At 28.7% G+C, this 21973-nt stretch overlaps 1 protein-coding gene across 1 annotated transcript; it reads left to right on the forward strand.

The window, feature by feature from the left end:
* The first annotated feature begins 10045 nt into the window (after positions 1-10045).
* On the forward strand, positions 10046-21631 carry LOC137819047 (very-long-chain aldehyde decarbonylase CER1). The gene is made up of 9 exons (XM_068622769.2): positions 10046-10448; positions 12018-12241; positions 15573-15805; positions 16559-16778; positions 17662-18037; positions 18829-19137; positions 19809-19904; positions 20528-20701; positions 21245-21631. Exons 1-9 carry the CDS (start codon positions 10389-10391, stop codon positions 21419-21421), a joined length of 1869 nt encoding a protein of 622 aa, XP_068478870.2. The 5' UTR covers positions 10046-10388; the 3' UTR covers positions 21422-21631.
* The last annotated feature ends 342 nt before the right edge of the window (positions 21632-21973 follow it).

Consider the following 21973-nt stretch of genomic DNA (forward strand, 5'->3'; position numbering starts at 1 on the left):
TGTGACATTTGTTTTTCTCACGACATTAAATTTTTGTGAAAAAATTTTGTGGATAAATTTTAGGTTTTTGTGATTTTTTTTTTCACAAAATGTATTTTTAGTATTCATCACTTAAGTTCATGCTTAAAAAAAAGTACATGTCCTTCTTAAAAAAAAGTTAGAAAGTTTTAAACATGATTAAGGAAGCTAATATTGACTTCGAAAGCAAGTTCAAAGAATTTAAGTATGCTATTTTATCATTAATAAGTTTTGGATCTTTGTATCACACATAAACATGATATCATCTATAAATTGTAGCATATTAACTACTACCTCCTTTTGTTCTAACTTTACGCATTTTAGCTCGTGTTTTTTAGTTACATGACTTACTATTTCAGCCAGTCCTTGATGACTTTTTATGACAAGTGCACCGCGTTTGTCAAAAGTAATAATTATCCCTAAGGACAAATATCGATCACACAAGAAACAGTGAATTATCGAGTACAAAAATCGCTAAATATAAAAACTGAACAATAAAAAGAGTTTTGAATTAATTGTGTTGGCACTTATCAATAAGAAAACAAACAAAGAATTGATTGCTTCAAGTTGGAAAAATAGGGATTAGGTTTCATCTTTCTCATGTATTTTAATTAGCATGTCAATATTAAGTTCTTTGATTGAAATTGATGCCTGTATAAAAATTATTTATATCGATTTCTCGCATATAAAATCCTTAAGAATGTTCCCTAACTATCGATCCCTCGCATAATTATAAGAACAACTTAGAACGAAGCTCAGACGTTAATGGCAATTAACATTTCTATCCCTAACACTGAAATATGTTAAGTATTTTTGTTTAGGTCCGAACCCTAAAAATACCTCCCGGTTAGATTTAAGATTCTCAATTTGTCACGGAAAATTAAAAGTAAAACAACAATACCAATAATCAATCAAGAACTGAATATTAATATATAAGATATCACCTCAATACATAAGAGTTTGAGCATATTACTCCCAATCCCAAATGGTAGAATTAGCCACGCACACTTATAGCACCTTCCATTCTCCCAATTGGGTTACAATTCACTCTATGGTGTTTTTCTCTCAATCTGGCACACTAGGGTTGAACCTCTAGCCCCCTATTTATCCTAATTTTCTAAGGCTAGGTGGCTTGATGTGTCGCGCTAATGGGCTAAGTGATAAAACATAAAAAAGGCCCAATCTTTCTTTGCATCTTTTTCCATTCTGGGACCTTCCAGCTTTCTCTTTTTAGCTCAAATTATTCTCCTTCACTCAAAATCTTCAATCGTCCCTAAAAATATGTAATTAACACCAAATTTGAGAATAAAATACTTTTATTCAAATAAAGATCATAAAAAATGTAAAACGGTATAAGTTCATAAATTAGGGATTATTTTATATGTAAATTAGCAATAAATCCTCATAACTGTCTATATTTTAATATGAAATATTACTTAAATTAGACACTTATCAGTCCTTCAACTACTATTAAAGGCAAGAATGGGGCCAAATGACCCCCTTGTCTTAATTCTTTTATTGGTTTAAATTCTAAAGTTGGGCTTCCATTTATCAAAAATGAAATCTTAAATGATTCAAGACACCCTTTGATCCGTTTAATACACTTGTTGCAAAAACCATTTTTCCATCATGTACCATAGGAACTTTCATCTAACCAAGTCATTTTATTTCTCGAAATCCACCTAGAGAACTAAATATCTTTTCTTCCTTCTTGTGACCCCTCTTCCACTACTTTGTTAGCAAATTAGATTTATCAATGATATTTGGTAGAATGTGTTTCAGCCTATTAAACAGAGCTTTGGAAATTATTTTATGCATGCACCCAACCAGGGTTTTAGGTATAGTGTTATGAAGGATGTGTTATGTTCCATAGGAATATTCCTACTAAGTTGAAACGAGTGTGCAAATTGCATAACCTATTTTTTCACAAAATTTCTCTACAAAAGAAAAATTATAACCGTTAGAACCCGAACTTTTATTCATCCTTCACTATCATACTGCTTCCTTAATGTCTAGTTCCCTAAACATACTAGTTAGCAACCTATTATCATCAGAAGACATTAATGAGAATAATATATTCCCTAGCTTAATATTGAAGTTGATTTTCTCACTCAATTTTTTCCTTACGTGTAACAATATTAGGATCTTCACTCCGATGTCTTTGATTTTTCACACCTTTAACCTCGTTCTTACTTCTTCTCCAATTTGTAACTACATTAAAATACAAAGAATTTGAATCAACTAGTTGAATCTATTTTGACTAGGAATTTTGTTTCTCCAATGACTTCAAATGCAAACACATGAATTTATTTTCCTTAAATAACCTTTTCCTTTCCATCTTTCCTTCTTCATGTAGATCGCTTTGCTCATCTAATATATCCAAGTCACTTATCCTTGTTATAATGGTTTTCTTGGTTTGGTTCACATATCCAAACACCTCTTTGTTCGAAACCTTTAGATCCTACTTAAATATTTGATTTGTCTCTTAAAATGGACATGTTGTTTACACCAGCCACACTACTATTTCATGAACTCTTAACTAATGTATCTGGCCTCCTATTGTTCACTCACACATTTAAGGTTTTGAAGAGTTTTAGATCCCAATCTATTTGTATTGATTTTAGAATTATAGCGGAAAGATCTGGCACCATTATATCTGAAACCTATTGTACCAGGTGAATTTTTTACCTACCAAAGGAATATCCGTCATCTCACTATTTTTTGTAAATTCATTGAATATGGTTATCCCTTCACCTTTGTTATCTTGATTTATACCTCTCCTTTCTTTAAATTTTGAACAACGTTAATCCCCTAAATAACAACATGTTGTACATGTTTTTTTTCTTTTTAAAATATTATTAGTTCGTCCCTCATTATAGACTTATCATTGTTTTTTTATCAACAACAATCAATTAATAAAATAAAATTGAACACTAGGGTGCTCCAACCTTTATAGAAAAAATCCAAAATTCTAGAAGTGTCTTATTCAGGCCCAAGACAATAAGAGAAAAACAAAATTGAGTTATTCGCTATACTCTTACAAAATGCCGACAAACATATTACCCTAAACCTTCTTTGAGGTTAACATAAGCGAAAGATATAAAAATCATATTGTTGTTTATAATAGTCCAAACTAAATAGCTAAGAACAAAGGATCCCCAAAAAATTATTAAACTAATACTTATCTTGCACTGGCATGAAGTGTTTTTCCTTGAAAATCCTACAATGGCAAATTTGTCCTTGGATTACAAATTGATGTTTGTGTTGGATACAAATGTTTAAGATTTGTATTCATGACAGAAACATTGTTGATCTTCTATAATTGACGATTCATGAATTATATCAAATTTTAACTATGAATAACTAAAAAATTGTCTAGGCTAGGAAGTTTGATAGAAATTAGCTTATAGATTGAAAACACATAATAAGACATAAACACCAATCTTATAAAGAGAAAAAAGCCTTTGAAAATTTAGATGTTATCCATGTCCATGCTTTTACTTGTACCATTATAAAAATTTGCTCAATATCTAGTTTATGATTATACGCTTATCCTTATAATTATACGGGGATTACATTCATAGTTATATTCATAATTATAATTGATGTATTATCCTTTTTACACCTTCCCTTAACCCCCCGAAGACCTCTGCTATTAATCACTTTATCATATATCCATACACCACAAGTTAAAATTCCCCCTACCTCATTTCCCTTAACCCTCTAAAAAAACCTTTGATATTAATCACTCCATCATATAGAAAGTATCCATACACCATAAGTGATAGTGTGTGCCTTTATTTCAAATTGATTTCTTGAATTGTTGATGGATTGGGTAAAAGCTTGATGGAAGAAATGGAATAAGGATGACTCCAATGGAGCTATGGATTCCTTGAAAGTGCATGAGGAGTAGGGATAGTGATTGGTTGTGTCATATCACTTGGAGAGGTGAAGGAGAAGACCAAAGGTGTCTAACCTATAGAGGTTTAGACAAGAGAGTGCAAGAGCTAACTACTTGGCAGCATAACACTCATAAAATTGATCTTAGAAAATGAGAGCCAAGCACCTCTTTATATAAGGTAGAGGTTCAGCCATTCCTTACACAAAATAGGTGGGAAAATTCAAATGGCAAAGGTTTGAAAGTGACGCCTAGAATGAAGTCACATTGCGAGCATGACTAGGTGTGCTTCATGTGACTAATTTAGGTCTAAATGACTGGCCTAGGTTAATTAGGAGTCTTCTAGAAACCCTAATTTAACCTAGGTTGGTTTTTAGATGCCTAAATTCAACCCTAATTCAAAATAAAAATATTTACAAGTAAAATTCCTATTCTAAATTTAGCAAAAATTAAATTCAACTCTAGAAATTCTACACTAGGTTATGACATTTTTTAACATGTATAAAATGGTGTTTTTGCCATCAGTAGCAGAGTCCTGGTCTTCTTGAATCTTCCTTGTATTGACCTAATAGTTGGTCCTGAGCTTGGCCTTCTTCCATCAATAAGTTAAAATTCCTCGTACCTCATTTTCAGTTGCCACATATTTCCACTGCATATTGTTGTCTGGTATTGGAAGTTTGTTGATATTAAGAAGTGAACTTTAAGCCTAACTCAACCTTATAAAACCGACTTATAAGGTGAGGTTTGCACCCACTTATATACTATGAAAAACCCTTATCTTTAGTTGATGTGAGATCTCCAAACACACCCCCTCATGTTAAGACCTTCCAACTCGTTTGTGAGACTATATATTTATGGGTGATTAAATTGCAACCCAATAGCATGTGACCTAATAAACCCAACAAACCTCGCTAGAATACGCTCTAAATGACTTTGATATAGAGGTGAGATTTAAGCCTAACTCAACCTTATAAAACTGACTTATAAGATAAGGTTTGCACTGATTTATATACTATTAAATGTCCTTATTTCTAGTTATTTTTTATCAACAATGAAAAAAATAAATAAAATTGAGCATTTCAAGGATGCTCCAACCCTTATACAAGACCACACAACGTCCTTACCTTACCACAGGCAGAACCTTACACAACATTAGACTATTCCATCTCTGCCTACCAAAAAGAATAAATCTACCAAAAAACAGGTCACACAAGCCATCAAAACCAGGACCAAAAAAAGGAGCACATCTTGATTGGGCTTCATAGCTATTGGATGAAATCCCTCCTATGCTTTATGCTTTCCTAGCATTGCCTAATCAAAATACAACCCTCACCCCCTAACAAAAATTCCAAACCTCCTTTAGATGGTTCCCACATAAACCACCATTTATCATCCAATAGCTTTAGTATTACCCATAGCATTTGCCTTGATGCAACCTTGTCAATCGGATGTTAGCTTACCTTTAAGTGTTGGATACATCTCTTCCCTACTTGGCTTTAACCAAAAACGATTTTTCATAGCCAGCAAAATGCCAGCTTATGTGAATACTTGGGCTTACCAAAGTGTGATTAAAGATCAACTCTTGAAAGTTGATATAACTTAGGAGTTGGTTTATCTTGGAACCAATATCTCCCTTGCAAAGCATGCCTCTACGATTGGAGTTCTTTACCCCAAAGCACCTTTACTTCCCCACCACATCCACTGCACCAGTTTGTTAATCCTTTAAAAGATGCCCTTTGATTGGTCCTACAAACCAGCATACCAGAACCAAAAGACACCAGTTCTGAAATACCTTATGTAGCGACATGCACTCCTCCTATATCACACCAGCTTTTTGAAGAGTTCAACCATCCCATCCAACAGACTTCGTAAGTTCTCTAACATGTAGATAGCTATCAACTAACGTTGTATCCAAGCACATGACTCTTATCCAATTAGATGTACAAGGATCTCCACAATCCTAGTTCCTCAAAATTCCATTAGTATCAATCAAACTTCCCTTTATGGTTCTTAATGCGTCAACTTTTTGCACAACTCAAAACAACTTATAAAGCCAGTAGAAGAACTAGGAAAAAAAGCCCTGCATCATCCCTTCAAAACTCTATCAATAACCAATTTTAGCACGTACAGGACCAAGAAAACACCCCCTGCACCCTTTCTTGCAAACCTTTTCATTGAACACAAAGAAGGCATTGACTGGGGTTTAAATGCCAATCCGAGAACGCATACGAAAAAGAACTTACCCTGTGTTTCAACTATAGCCAAGAAAGGGGTTGAGTCGATTGAAAAATTTCTTCGGCATCAGGGACCTCTTGCTTGAAAACAACCTTATTCCTTTGCTCCCAAATACTTCGAACTATTGTTGCCCACATTCCTTTCCAAACTTGATTCTTCTTATTAGACAAATGAACTAAATGAAAGTTCTCAAAATGATTCCTCAGGTCCTTGTTTTGTACCACCTAGATGCCTATCCACATGTAACAAAAAGACCAAACTCGTTGTGCATAAACACAATCAAGGAAAAGATGTTGGGAGGATTCTTCTGACTGACTATAATGAACACATAAAGAAGAGTTCACAACCACTCCTCTCCAAAGCAGGTTATAAGTGGTTGGTATTCTATCAAGTAAGATTCTCCACGCAGTGATTAAAGCTTTAGGAAAAGCTTTTGCCTGCCATAAGAGGCTAAAAACGCCATCCATTGGGCCATTGGATTGACAATCTAATAGAGCATAGGTTGATTTCACAGAGAAAAAATCTTTGGAATCCCCTACCCAAACAAGATGATCATTAATTCCCTTGAGTAAAATGCCCCTATTCTAGATCGAAAACATTTCTTCCTCCATAATCGATTCCCACTCAAACCTTGCCCTCCTCCAATTTAACCGCCATAGCCACCCAAAATCCACCCAAGAACCTACCTCACCCACCTTCATACCTAGATCCATAGTCAGAGAATAGAGTCTATGATACAAAGATTTAAGATTATTGTTGTGTGCCTAAGCCTCCTCCCAGGATCTAACTTTATCACTAGCACCTACTTTCCAAACAATAGCATTTTTGAACCATCCTTCTTCTTCTCCCTCCCCATAGACATAAGCTAAATCTCTCCACCACCATGATTGATATTTCGATCGAGCTTGACTTCTACCATTTTCTGAGCCACAAGGATATCTTTCCATTTCCCTTTCTCATCACTCATCAATCTCCATTTCCCTTTCGCCAAGAGAGCGCTATTGAATTTTCTTATATCTTTAATCCTCAACCCAGCTTCTTCAAGGGGCTTACAAACTTTCTCCTATCTTACCCAAGGAATAACCCTGTTATCTTTGACCCAAGCCCAAAGGAACTTCCTTTGTATACTAATAATACAATTGCACACTGAAGCTAGAGCTTTACAGAAAGACAAATAAAAAAGAGGAATGACGGTAAAGACCGATTTAAGTAAGCATATTCTTCCTGCCATAGATGAAAATCTCCCCTTCCAAGAATTGAGTCTAGCATTTATTTTGTTAAATACAGGCTCCCAAAATTGTTTCTTCCTTGGGTTACCTCCTACTTCTACCCCCCAAGTATTTAAAAGTTATTTGCATGGTATTGTAATTTAAGGTTTTTGCATACGTATTAAGGGAGTACTTGTCAACACAAACACTTGCCAACTTAGATTTATGGAAGTTGACTTTCATACCTGAGACAAATTCGATAAGGATCGCCTTGATAGAGAAGATACTAGAGAAGGAGTCGTCACACAGGAATAAAATTTCATCCGCAAATTGTAACATACAACAATCAATACCATTTCTTACCACCTTCACTCCTTTGAGCACATTCTGTTTTGAAGTTTGTCTCACAAACCCGGCCAAGCCTTTGACCACCACAGGAAATAAAAGCGAGACTAAGGGATACTTAATATGAGATCTTCAACAAAATAAAGTAGAAAATTACTAAGGGATACCTAATATGAGATCTTCAACAAAATAAAGTAAGAAATTGCTAATCGTATGGATTGCTAATCTTAATTGTCATGCTTTTGCGATTTCTTCCTCACCCTTGAGCTTTTCCACGAAATTGCAGCAATGTAGTTTACCAATGAAACTTCCCTTTGGCCATGCCTTCCCTTCCTTTGCTACCTAAAACTCTATAACATTCACATGGATCTTTCTATTCTCAATCCAAATTTTATCTAAATATTTTCTCAGTTTCCTTGCTTGCATTTCCTACACCAGAAAATCTCACCATCAACAACCAAATATTTGTCCTATCTATCTAATTTAGTTTCCTTGAGGTCAAAGTATCCTATAGTCTCTCCCATCTCTAGTACATCTTCCACATATTATATTCCCTATAATTAACTGGAAAGTGTGTGAGAAGAAGAAGAATGTATTGCTCCATTTTTCGCTACTCCCCTTTCTCTATCAATGTTATACATTAAAAAAAGATTTTAAGAAATTGATCTTAAAATATAATCCAAATAAAATTAGATTTTCTAAAAATAATTCAAATAAGTTGCACCACAAAATATAAATTTAAATACAATTAATCTTGTTAAAAAAAAATTTAATTTCATAATTCTAAATAAAAAAACCCAATCTCTGCAACAAATACTAAAAAAAAGAAAATTATGCTCAACAAGTATATATTGCTAAATAACCTTTTCACAATATATCCTAAAAAATAATGAAAAAATAGGGTTTGTTATCACTAACACTTTACATTATATTGTTGGTTCTCTCATTTAATTGAATTAATGTTTAATTTTATTTATAATTATTGAGAAGTTTTTCGTACACTATAACTATAGAAAGAGATAGATTTTTCATTGCATGAGACGTGTTACAATATCTTTCTTTGTCAACAAAATTATATGAATAAGCATCTTCACACTACACTAAAAAACAAAAAACATTAAAAATGAAAACTGTGCATTTCATCCATTAGGGTTTGGATTTCTTGGTTGCTTTTTCAGCAGTAAAACATTATATCCACAATTGTGTACTTTATAATTAAAAATATAATAAACATAGCATGAAGAAAAACTGTTCTGTGATTGCACATTTAAAGCAGTGAATTGTACTTCTCTGAATTCTCTCAGAATTTGTTTTTTTTTTTTTTGAAAAAAAAAACAGATAATCGACAGTGACGAATAAACTACACGAAACAGAGAAATGAATCCATTTGTGACTTTCTGACCTAGCCATAAAAGTATTATGAAAACCAACACAACAATAGACATCGAAATAAATGACTTTTAATTACGCCCTCCAACCCACACCAAAAGTTTGGTGAGTCCAATAAATGAAAACAAACGAAAAGTAAATTTATTCTTTTAGTAATTGTAGCAATAAAAGTGGTCACACTCATTTTAGAACACAGAGAGGAATCTCAATACATAAAAAAAATTAAAAAATAGAGTCCTAACAAGTAACAACTTACTATATTTTCAATTCAAAAGGCAAATACCTAACTTCACATTAATTAAAACAAATACTTAGTCAAATTTGTTTAAATTTCTTATTTTTTTATATAAAAAATAGATTTTTAAACTCTCCCTGATATATTTATTATAAATAATATTCGTATTTAAAATAACTCTAAGGGTATCTTTGGAATTACGAAATTAAACAAAGTTAACTTAGGTGGAAACTTTTTTTTAATTTTAATTGATTGAATTTTGCATTTTTTTTATATTTAAGTGAAAAAGTAAAATTTATTGAAAATGCCACCTTTGTCACGTGATTGTTGTTCTTAATGTTTACACGAATTAAGAATAACAATAATATGATACGTTTTCTAAATGAGTTTATTTAAATAGTCTATTTTTTCAACAAACTTGCTATAGTTTGATTGAGATGGAGAAAATAATAGGAATAAAATTATTCACGTGTCACCGAAAAAAACTGATAACAAAACAATTATTTTTTTAAAAGTATTAAAAGTAAAGTCTCTTTTTTACACATAAGAGTTGTTTTTTATCGATAAAAACTAAATAAATTAATTGAAATATATAAGAGATTTCAATCGTATTAGAAAGAGTGAACTCTTTTTTTTTTACACAAAAGAGTATAAAATTAAAAAAAAAAAAAAACTGATCAGATTATTTATAATTTCACCAAAACAAAATTAACACCCAAGAATAAATTCATTTATCTACCTGGTATCAATGAAGGTGACATCTAAATAATGTTATGTATGAAAATAGAAAAAAAAAACTATTTTGACAAAAACTTGGGAAAATGGTGAGAGGATTTTTATTTGAAAACGTAACATTAATTGGTTCTGCTTTCCCTGTGATGGGAAGTTGTGACTTCCATTTTCTTTGGTAATTAATGCATCAAATGTTCCAAAGGGAAAGTGAGTTAGGTCTATAAATAAAGTCACTCACAATGCTTCAAAACACAGAAACACTTGTGTTTGATTCTAACAAAACCACACTTTTGTTCAAACAACATAGATTTTGTTCTTGGAACAAATCATGGCTTCAAGACCTGGAATTCTCACGGATTGGCCATGGAAACCTCTCGGAAGCTTTAAGGTTTGACACATTATTCCCATTGTCTTGTTACTTCTAATCTCTATATAGTTCTATAAACAACACACACAACTTTTTCCTTAACAAGTTACATTGCTCTTTCTGTATCATGGTTGGTTTGAACTGGTTTTTTTATTAGAGTCATTTAGCCCTCTTTTTGTGTATATGTCGGAACATTTTTCAAAATGTTTCTTTCAGTTTTATTCATTATTTTTTTATAAAAAAATTGTATATGTCTGTATCATTGTTTCTATAAAGAATAATACATGCATGAAATGGTTTTGGTTTGGTTTCACGTACCCTAATTAGAATGGTTACTATTATTTTTTAGGAAAACCAAGAAAACCCAGCCAATGTTTAACTTAGAATGTGTTTACGGTTTATTTTTTATCAGTAATAATTTGTTTTCTTATCACTAAAGAATAAATACATTAATTTGTTAAAGTTGAATATAATTGTACTTTAGTTGAAGATATATAGATTTAGGTGGTTGAACTGTTTAATATAAACTAAGTATAAAATATGAACTTCAAAACATTACATGTATTTTGTTGCTGATAAAAAAAACAAAAAACATGTATTTTGTAAAGATAATCATTGTTGGATTCCTTAACTAACTGGGAGATAACTTGTCTCTCAATGTACTTTATGTGCAGAGATACTCTTTTTTCATGGGAATTCATTCATTATATTTTATTGATTGATTTCTTTATAAATTGATTTTCTCTTCTAAGATTTAGGTACGGTTTATGGAAATTTTTATGAGCATTGTTAATACATATATATAAATTCCAAATTAAATGTTAGAAATTTAATAGAAAATGACTTTGACAAATTAGTTCATGTAAATTGATTTTATTGTATGGAGAAATTATTTATTTTTCTTACAAAGTGAAAATCAGTGGATGTTTCTGAGTTTGGTTTTATGTTCTCCTAACCTTTTTTTAACCTCACTTTTCTTATATTTAATCATATTCAATACAATTAGTAATGAGTATCAATCTAGTTAGTTACTATTGTGACACTTTTACTTGCAAAATTTATTGCCAAAAAAGGAAAGGGATTTAATATATACCCTTCATTAAGGTGCATTAGTTATCTTGCCACGTCCAATTATTAACAATCAACATCAATAATGCATTTTAGAGAGTTGTTTATAATAAAAGCTTACTTTAAGAATTTTAAATGTTGGACTTAATCCACAAAATCAGTGAGTTATTTTTAATTTATATACACTTTTTTCAAACCCCATGAGTTTGCTTTTCAATAACTACCACCATAAATTTTTATAAATCATAAACTACTTTAGATCTTTAGGAGTCTATAAAAAAAAATAAACACTACATAAATGTAAATACATTCGTTATCACTAAATATAAAAAATAAACACAATGTTTTATCCTAATATTAATTGAGAGTCTTTTTTAATTATCAGTAGTTTTTTAAGAATAATTGAAAAAAATTCCCAATTAATATTAGAATCATTTTGTAACTCTGTATCTATCCTTTAATACTTTACATTGAGATTATGATGATGTAATTGCATTTTATAATTTGGCATTACTTTTGCAGTATGTGGTGCTAGCTCCATGGGTGATTCACAGCACCTATTCTATGTTGGTGAAGGATAAGAATGAAAGGGATGTGGGAACTTTTCTGATATTACCACTTTTGCTTTGGCGTATGGTTCATAATCAGATATGGATCACTCTCTCTCGTTATAGAACAGCCAAAGGAAATGGTAGAATTGTTGATAAAGGACTTGAATTTGATCAAGTTGATAGAGAAAGAGAATGGTTAGTTTCATTCTTCCACACCCTTATCCCCATTTTTATCCCTATTTTTGGTGCATGGTTAAGTGCATTATTCATACATGGCTTTTACATGTTTTCACATAAAGAAAAGACTGATTTAGTGTGATTTTACGCTTACACGTATTCGTAAAAAATACGGTATTTTTAAAATTATGTTGATTTACAAATGCGGATATTGATAAAGTCGCATTTGTAAATAAAGTGTTTTGATTTATAGAAGCGACTATTGGTAAAATGGATGCATTTGTAAATCAAACGCTTTAAATATCTATTGATTTATCCATTAGCTTTTATTTCTATTGAAGCCTCTATCTTCTTTATACATAGAGATATAGGTACTTTTTGAGAGTTAGGATTTTGATAGAGAAAGAGAATTTAGAGTAAGGTTCATAAAAAAAAATGAGGTAAGAAAATACATTTCATATACAAGTACTTTGGAGGGTACGAAAAAATCCTTGTAAAGGAATTTGGAGTATCCTAATACTTCTTATGTATAATATCTGTTTCTTTGTGGATTAAAGAAAAAAAAACCAAATTGTCCAGAAGTTTTGTAAGTGAATTTATCTAGGATATGTTTGAATAAGCTTTCAAGACCTCAAACATTTTTAATTTTTTGATAAATAAAAGTTAGTTTGTAAATAAATAAATTAACAAAATTCTGTCGTATAATTTAAAAAAAAATTTAAAATAATTGGTTTGGATGAGAAGCAACAGATATATAACTTGCTTTATGAACCACTAGGTCTAAATATTAAAGTCCTACTTCCTATTTTACCAAACTCCTAATTTCAGCATTCATAATTTTCCAACTTCTGAATTTAGCATGGTCCCTCTTTCTTAATTCATATTTTAGATATGGTGACTCAAAAAAATTAATTAAAAAAAATCAATAAATTAAAAATACTCAACCCATATAAATAAAAAGTAAAATTAACAGTTTATTTCGATATATCCATCATCCTAAAAAGAAACTGAAAGATAAACAATTTAAACCTATAGTGATATGTTTGGGATAATCTGCAGATAAATGAAAGCATAATAGTGGTTATGTTAGGAAGGTGGTTAATCTTTTACTGTTAAAAAATGTCTAACATATTTAAGTTCTTTTCCCCCTTATGCCTTCATGCTTTGGCACATAATATGTAATATTATTATTTTAATGTGTTATTCATATACTGATTATTTTCAATAATGCATTTTACTTTGTTCATGTGCTTAATCAAACAAAAAGATATTAATTATTTCAAAAACAAATAAATAATATCAATAATCCATTACAAATTTCATTTTTTATAAATAAAAAATGAATTAAATAAATTGGATATTTAAGATATGTCAAAACCTGTATAAAAAAGAATGAAATCATTTGTTCCTGATTCATATAGATACCACTCTCCCATTGCCAATTCTCAGATATATCCAAAAAAAAAACTAACCACAACTCTTACATAAAAAAACCATGTACACAAATATAAGATATTTTATATGATTCCATGAAAGACTTAGTATAGAAAACAACATTTCATATCTTTTTAGTATTTACACTTTTGATTAGTATATTTCAAACAAGTTAGAGTTTATTAAACCATACTTCTCAACAAAGAAATAGTCAAACATAAATTACTTTGAGTAATCTCATTTTCTTTTATCAAATTTAAATTTCCGACACATTATTTTTTATTTAGATTCATAAAGTTTCATCCGAATAATTGAAAGCAATGATATTATTCATGAGATTTTACCTTTTGAAACACAGGAATTTTGTTACTAAAGAGTAAAAGAGATTCTCATAGTACATTAAAAACCAAATCAAAGGTCTTAATAGAGACCACATATGCTGTGCTTCCAAAAAAAATCATCAAAGTTTTTTTTTTTTTTTTTTATAAAATAAAATAAATATGAATCATTGGAGAGGCTAACTGTATACATACTAACAGAAATATTCAACACTCCATATACTTATTTATTTATATGTATACATATTTTTTCAACACTAATATATATATATATATATATATATATATATATAATATTTGTGGATTTTGTTATGTGAGGGTGTTATTTTTATTGAAATAAAGGAAAGGAGACAATTTTTTTATTTTAAATTTAAAATAGATATACTTATGGATAACAAATGTTAAAGCACCACATTTTTGCTAGTCTATATAATTTATTTCTATAATTTAAAAATAGTATTGAATGAGATAAATAATTTATTTATTTATTAATGGAAACTTCATCCTTTTCTTCGTAAAACATAATTCTCAAATATATCATTTAAAGAACAACCTAATTTTCTCACAGTTCTCTTCCTTCACAATCACTCGTACCAGTACTTCTTTGTATCTTTCACTTTCTTCTTTTCTATTCATGACACGTGTCACACCTTTTCATAGATTTTTTTCTCTGGTCAAAAGATACTTTTCCTTAGGAAACACGTGTCCATGCAGCACACATAAAAGTATTAGAAAATACGTGCTCAAAATAATGAAACATAATTATCATAATCCCATCCACTCTATATGTTCTAGATTAATTTGATACTATATTAGAGTAATTTAACTTAATTTTATAAAATAATTAATTTATTTAATTCTTAAAAATCCTATATTAATTATAAATAGAAATATTTTACAATATATTAATAATACAAATTTTATTTTATAAAATTGATTTAAATTTAAAAATTTATTTTATAATATAGTATTAGAGTAAAAATTTAAAATATATCATACTTAAAATTTATTTAATCTATTATTCTATAATCCAAATATAAACATAACAAATTAAACACTACAAGAAAATCATCAAATAGAAATTAATTTTTAGGATTAAAATAATTAGTTACAATAATAATTTAGACGATTCTAAAAATTAAAAGAAAAATTGATTTTAAATTAGTTTTTATTATTATTAAATAATTTATAAATAATTATCTAATTAACGATCAAAGTTTTAACTATATTAATTATTTATATTTCAAATTTGGTAGTAAAAACTTTAGTTGTTAATATACTAATTTAAAAATTATTTAATAATAATATAAACTAATTTAAAAATCAAAATTTTATTTAATTCCTAAAATAATTTCTAATTTAATCACTATAACAACTAATTATTTTTAGTTTCTAAAATTGATTTCTATTTTATATTTTTTTTATTGAAATACTTCCAATCCACTTGTAATATTATATATTTTGACATATTGTTATCTCTAACAAATTATTACATTATTTTACATTTTGATATAACTTATTATATATAAGGTTAATTTAAGATATTGATGTGATTGTTCATTTGAACCTTGTTTCAGGGATGATCAAATACTGTTCAATGGGTTACTATACTACTTGGCCTGCTACACATTACCTGGTGCATCTCATCTTCCATTGTGGAGAACTGAAGGACTGGTTATGGCAATGCTGATTCATGCAGGACCTGTGGAGTTTCTCTACTATTGGTTACACAGAGCACTTCACCACCGTTTTCTCTATTCCAGATACCATTCTCACCACCATTCTTCCATTGTCACAGAACCTATAACTTGTGAGTCATTCCTCTCATTAATTGCTCTGCTTGCAAAATTCAATGCTTTCCAACCACCATTTCTGGCTTGCACTCAGCAATTTATTGCCACATGTCAGTGCTGTCTGTGTTGTCACAGAACACACAGACTGCATTGTTCATATCGTGTTTAGGATGAAGGACCACAAAGCAAGTGTTTCAATGGAACAAGTGTCAAATAGTTATAGGTTCACTTTATAGTTTGACATTTATGGATAATGTAACCACCCACATAAGAACTTTAGTAGGTCATGTTAACTCGTCCATGTTCAAGGAATTTAAGAATGGAATTTCTTATTAGAAACTTGAAAGAAAAAAAAATATTATTAATTAATGTGAGAAAATAAGATTTATGAGATCAATAGATATTACAAAACATCAACTTCATCTCCATCAGATGTGAGATGTGTTATTAATTAAAATTCAGTAGTGGTTGCCATCTTGAGTCTTGCATATGAATGACAAAAAATGTCAACAAACCAAACTGTGTGGTTTTTTAATACAAGAACATTGTGAATATCATTGTCTAAGATTGGACATGTTGTTTTTTTATACTTCATATGCATGTTCTAAGACACGTATAAATCCGAATACGACAGTAAAATCTTTGATATTACATGATTTGATTTGTTTTATATGACTTAGGGTTAATTCTTTTTTAACAGGACTTTTGTATATGTTGTTGTTAATATATGTATATAATTATTTGGCTAACTCCATATTGTGTTGATGCAGCTGTGATTCATCCATTTGCAGAACACATATCATATTTTCTTCTGTTTTCAATACCCATGTTAACCCTAGTATTCACAAACACAGCTTCTGTGGGAACCATGGTGGTGTATGTCACTTACATTGACTTCATGAATAATATGGGTCACTCCAACTTTGAGGTGGTTCCAAAGTGGCTCTTTGCCATCTTTCCTCCTCTCAAATATCTCATCTACACCTCATCGTAAGTTTTTTTTTAATGTTATTTACCATTTTTTTCATCAATAATAATAATAATAATAATAAAAAGTATTGTCTAATACTTTTATTATTAAAAAAGTTATTAAATAAAAATTAATTTTAAAAATAAAAAATAGTTAATTATTATTTTAACTAAATTAATATTATTTTAAATGTTAAATTTTTTTTCATATTTAAAATAATTTTTTATTGATAAATAATATTATGAAAATATAGATAAATAGTATTCAATCATAAATCATTTCTTACCAAAAATTAAATATTTCCGTCGTTCATAGATATTACTCGTTCATATAAATGAACTCCTTAATTAATTCATATTTATTTATTTATTTTGTTGATAAAAAAAATTATTTACATGTTATATGTATTTATTTATAAAAGAAAAATGTGCATATTATTTTTATTTAATATGAATAATTATGTATATAAAAATAGTAAAAATTATGTTTTTATAATTAACATTTGTATAAAATATAATCCATATTTTTATTCTTTCATGTGAATGAACTTGGACCTTAAACTTCAAACAACAGGTAGATAGATTTAGTCTCTTTTATTTTCTTCAACAATATCAATATTTAAAAAAAGAAACCTAAAGTTTTTGTTAGTTGTGTTTTCATTCATATGATTCTCAGCATTTTTTGTTATTAACTGAAGTTTATTAAATTTATGAAAACGTTATATGACATTGATCAATTATATTAAAAAGCAAGACTTACATAAACTTGTAAAGCACAGTTATATATAGTTTTGTAAATTATAAGAGTGTATTAGAGAACAAATACATAACATACTACTAGCATTATTTCTGTTATGGAGAAGCAATTAGTAAGAAAGAAATGAGTTTTGTGATATTTTTGCAGGTTTCATTCTTTGCACCATACCCAGTTCAGAACAAACTACTCGTTGTTTATGCCATTTTATGACTACATCTATGGCACCACAGATAAGGCTTCTGATACATTGCAGGAATCTGCATTAAAACGAGAAGAAGAAATCCCAGATGTTGTGCACCTTACACATCTCACAACTCCTCAATCAATCTATCATCTCAGGCTTGGATTTGCTTACTTGGCTTCCAAGCCTTACACATCAAAATGGTACCTGAGTTTGATGTGGCCTTTCACAGCTTGGTCCATGATCCTCACATGGATCTATGGCACAACATTCATTGTGGAGGCAAATCGTTTTGACAAACTCAAGCTGCAAACTTGGGCAATTCCCAAGTACAGTCTCCAAGTAAGTTTTCTATATTCTCATTCTCTTTATTTGCTACATGTATTTTCTTTTATCAACAAAGAATGAAATAAATTAAAGAGACACTTCAGAGTTCAAAATTAAAGGAATATAATTTTTTTTTAGTCAACCATACATCTATAAAACAACAATTTATTCCAGAGATTTAAAGTACAACAATTTATTCAAGAGATTTTAAGCATGAAAACCATAAACCCTAAATTGGATACATAGACGAATTAGAGAAAGAAAAAAGAAAACATCATGCATGGCCAAAAATTTAGTGGGACGTTATGTCATAAGAAATTTAGAAAATATTTATAGAAGTGTGTTTTTTTTATCAATAAGAAAGAAACAATATATATATGAATCACTTTAAGGATAATTAAACTCATATATAAAAAACTAAGATAACCATGTATTAATACAAGACCTTCCAGACAATCATGTCATCATGTCAAAATTTTAGAAGTATATATATACTGTCACATATTAAGTATATTAAAAAATATCAATATTTTGAATTTTTTTATAAAAAAAATTAAATAAAAATATAAGGGATACTTCAATTCTATTAAAAATATTACCTCCGTTATCCAAGCCTACATGTTTCAATAAATGAGTTGTTTTCTTGTACATACAATTAGTAATTGTTGAGGTGTTAAATATTTTATTTTGTATGATTAAGGATGAATGATTTCACTAAAGCTTTTAGTATTATTGCATGTGATAATTTGTTTATTACTGATCTTGGAATGCATGGTGAAAATAAAATTGATATAATTTTTTTGCAGTACTTGTTGAAATCACAAAAAGTGGGAATCAACACAATGATAGAAAAAGCAATACTTGATGCAGAGAGAAAAGGAATAAAAGTGTTGAGCTTAGGGCTAAGAAATCAAGGAGAAGAGCTTAACATCTATGGAGGATTATATGTTAGTAGACATCCAAAGTTGAAAGTTAAGATTGTAGATGGAAGCAGTCTTGTAATTGCTCTTCTTCTTAACACCATTCCCAAAGGAACAACTCAAGTTTTGCTTAGGGGAAAACTCACTAAGGTTGCTTATGGCCTTGCCTTCACACTCTCTCAACAAAATGTTCAGGTCAGTTTTTCTTTAAATGCCTCCAAAATGCTTTTATTTCTTCTCAAATATTTTAAATTCAATTTTTTTTTCTATTTTTTTGTTCTTTTAAATCTGAAAAGCACAACTTTTTACTATACATTTAAATCAATTTTTATCATTTTTAATAAAAAATAAATAATAAATTAAGAATACTAGAGTTACTCCAATCCATATAATATATATTATTCATTTAAATCAAATTTCATATTTTTTAATAAAAAATAAATCATAAATTAAGAATATTAAAGTTACCCTAACTCATATAGTATATACTATACATTTAAATCAATTTTCATCTTTTTTTAATAAATAAATAATAAATTAAAAATACTAGAATTACTTCAACCCATATAACCCTATTCCATATCATCATATCACCCTATTCCATCGTCACAAAATGTTGCATGTGAAACAGAAAGCTATTGAAAGGCAATTTTCAACCCTCTTATAAATGTTGTCTAAATCATTTGAAGAAAAAAAAATTATTTTAAATTAGAAAAATAAAACAGGTTTTTTAAAATATTATACAAGAACAACTTCAAAAATTTTATAAAGACTAAAAATATATATTTTATCTTTATTTTAGAACTATTTTCTCACTAGATATCCATCTAAAATGGCATTACTTTAACTCTTCTATTATATTTCAGGTTGCTACATTGTATGAAGATGATTATGTGAGGCTCAAAAAGTCATTCAAGAGCTCTGAAACTAATTTGACCTTTTCCAAAACTAGCACACAGACGGTAAAATTACATGAAACAATTTTCTTTGATTCACTTTTACTCTATATTTTGCTTCATTTTGATATGGAATTTTGCTTCATAATTTCTTACCTTGTTTTTCTTTCTTGCATTTAATAAGAGAGGAAAGAGATAAAAGGAAAAAGGTGTAAAATTATATTAAATTCTATTTAAACAAATTGAACAATATGGGTGGAAATTATCTTCATCTGCTTCCTCTGTTATGAAGAGTTGAAAATGATCGATGAGTCCCTCACGAATGTTTTTTTTTATCTTTCCTTGTTTTGTTCAAATCATAGAATTTTTTTTATAAGACTTGGCATAATAAATGTTTAATATTTTTAGAAAATGATACGAGAATAATAATTTGTTTCCTTTGGTAGAATTGAAATTAAAAGTATTTCTCAGACATTTTTTTTTGGAACTGATAATTTATTTATATATGAAAGTTAAAAAAAAAATCACCATAGGAAGTACAATATTAAAATATCAAAAGATGAGTGTAATATACATAATCAGCTTACACAAAAAATACATAAAACATATTTCTTAATATTTGACCCCATTTTGTTAATAATTACAAACAAAAAGTTCCTTTTTTTCATCTTCATTTTTGGTTTTGATAGGTTTGGTTAGTAGGAGATGAAGTGAGTGAAGAAGAACAACTAAAGGCACCCAAAGGAACATTATTTATTCCATACACACAATTTCCACCAAAGAAATATCGCAAGGATTGCTTCTACCATTGCACACCAGCAATGTTAGCTCCTCCTTCTCTTGAAAATATCCATTCTTGTGAGGTTAGTCCTAATTATCTTCTTTTTCTTCAATTGATTTATTTTTACTATAAAAAATTATTAAATAGAAACTAAATTTTAAAAAAAAATTATTATATTGACTAAATTATATATTATTTTAGATACTAAAAAATTATGTTTATCTAAAGGGTTTCTATTATTAATAAAAATTTATAAAATAATTTTTAAATTTTATCTAAATTAGCTACTTAGGTTTAACTACTAATATTTTAGATTCTAAATTAGTCTTTAACACACTAATAGAGACTAATTTAGAATATAAAGTAGTTAGTAGTTAAAATCTTAATAGTTAATTGTTAGATATTAATTTAAAAACTATTTTATAAATTTGTATTAATAATAGTAACTACTTTAGATACCGATAATTTTTTAGCGTCTAAAATAATTTTTAATTTAATAAATATAGTAACTAATTATTTTTTTTCTAATTTTTATTATAATGTTTCACTATGAAGAAAGATTGAATTAAAAATTTTTCACATCTTAGATTATTATAAAACTTCATGTATCATATTTTAATTGTAGGATTGGTTGCCAAGAAGGGTAATGAGTGCTTGGCGCATAGCTGGGATAGTTCACTCTCTTGAAGGATGGAATGAACATGAGTGTGGCCACACAATGAATAACATTGACAAAGTTTGGGATTCAACTCTTCAACATGGATTCAAACCAATTCCTATACAAGTCAAAGAGTTAGCTTAATATTAATAAAGACCAAGAGAAATATTATCAATGTATTTTGGTCCTATGTTATAGTTCTTTGGTGGGTGATAATCCTATCTATGAATATCCCTATGTTAAATAAGGATGTTGAGTCTTATTACACTTTGGACAAGCAAATTAAAGTGTAACACATGATATATTATAAATATTATATACTTTGCATACAAAAACAAAAGAGGTTTTACCCTATATTACTAAAGAAATGTCCATGAAAAGCACAAATCTCCAAACATTGAATTCAAATAAGATGAAAAAACCCATATTCTTTTCTTAAATTAACTAATATGTAATAACTTAAATAATGTATATCTAATAAGAGATTTCTTATTGATACAACTATAAAATAAATAAATAAAACACGTTTCTTATCTTAAAGTTTTCTTTTATTAGGATACATTCCAAAGATTCAAGTAATTAATTAACAGTCTTTTTTAGACTATATTTTTAATATAATCTTTTTTTATAATATGTTTCACTTAACATTAATGAAATAATATTTTAGCTAGTTTTTTTTATTAGAAAAAATAAATG

Source organism: Phaseolus vulgaris, chromosome 10 (genome assembly GCF_051622355.1).
Source record: "Phaseolus vulgaris cultivar YP4 chromosome 10, ASM5162235v1, whole genome shotgun sequence".
NCBI classification, from domain to species: Eukaryota; Viridiplantae; Streptophyta; class Magnoliopsida; order Fabales; family Fabaceae; genus Phaseolus; species Phaseolus vulgaris.

What these genes read in the sequence shown, in the direction of transcription:
- LOC137819047 (XM_068622769.2), top strand. Translation starts at nt 10,389, where the DNA reads ATGGCTTCAAGACCTGGAATTCTCACGGATTGGCCATGGAAACCTCTC. An exon ending in TATCTCATCTACACCTCATC is followed by an intron (nt 16,779 to 17,661) that starts GTAAGTTTTTTT and finishes ATATTTTTGCAG; the next exon opens with GTTTCATTCTTTGCACCATA. An exon ending in TTCCCAAGTACAGTCTCCAA is followed by an intron (nt 18,038 to 18,828) that starts GTAAGTTTTCTA and finishes ATTTTTTTGCAG; the next exon opens with TACTTGTTGAAATCACAAAA.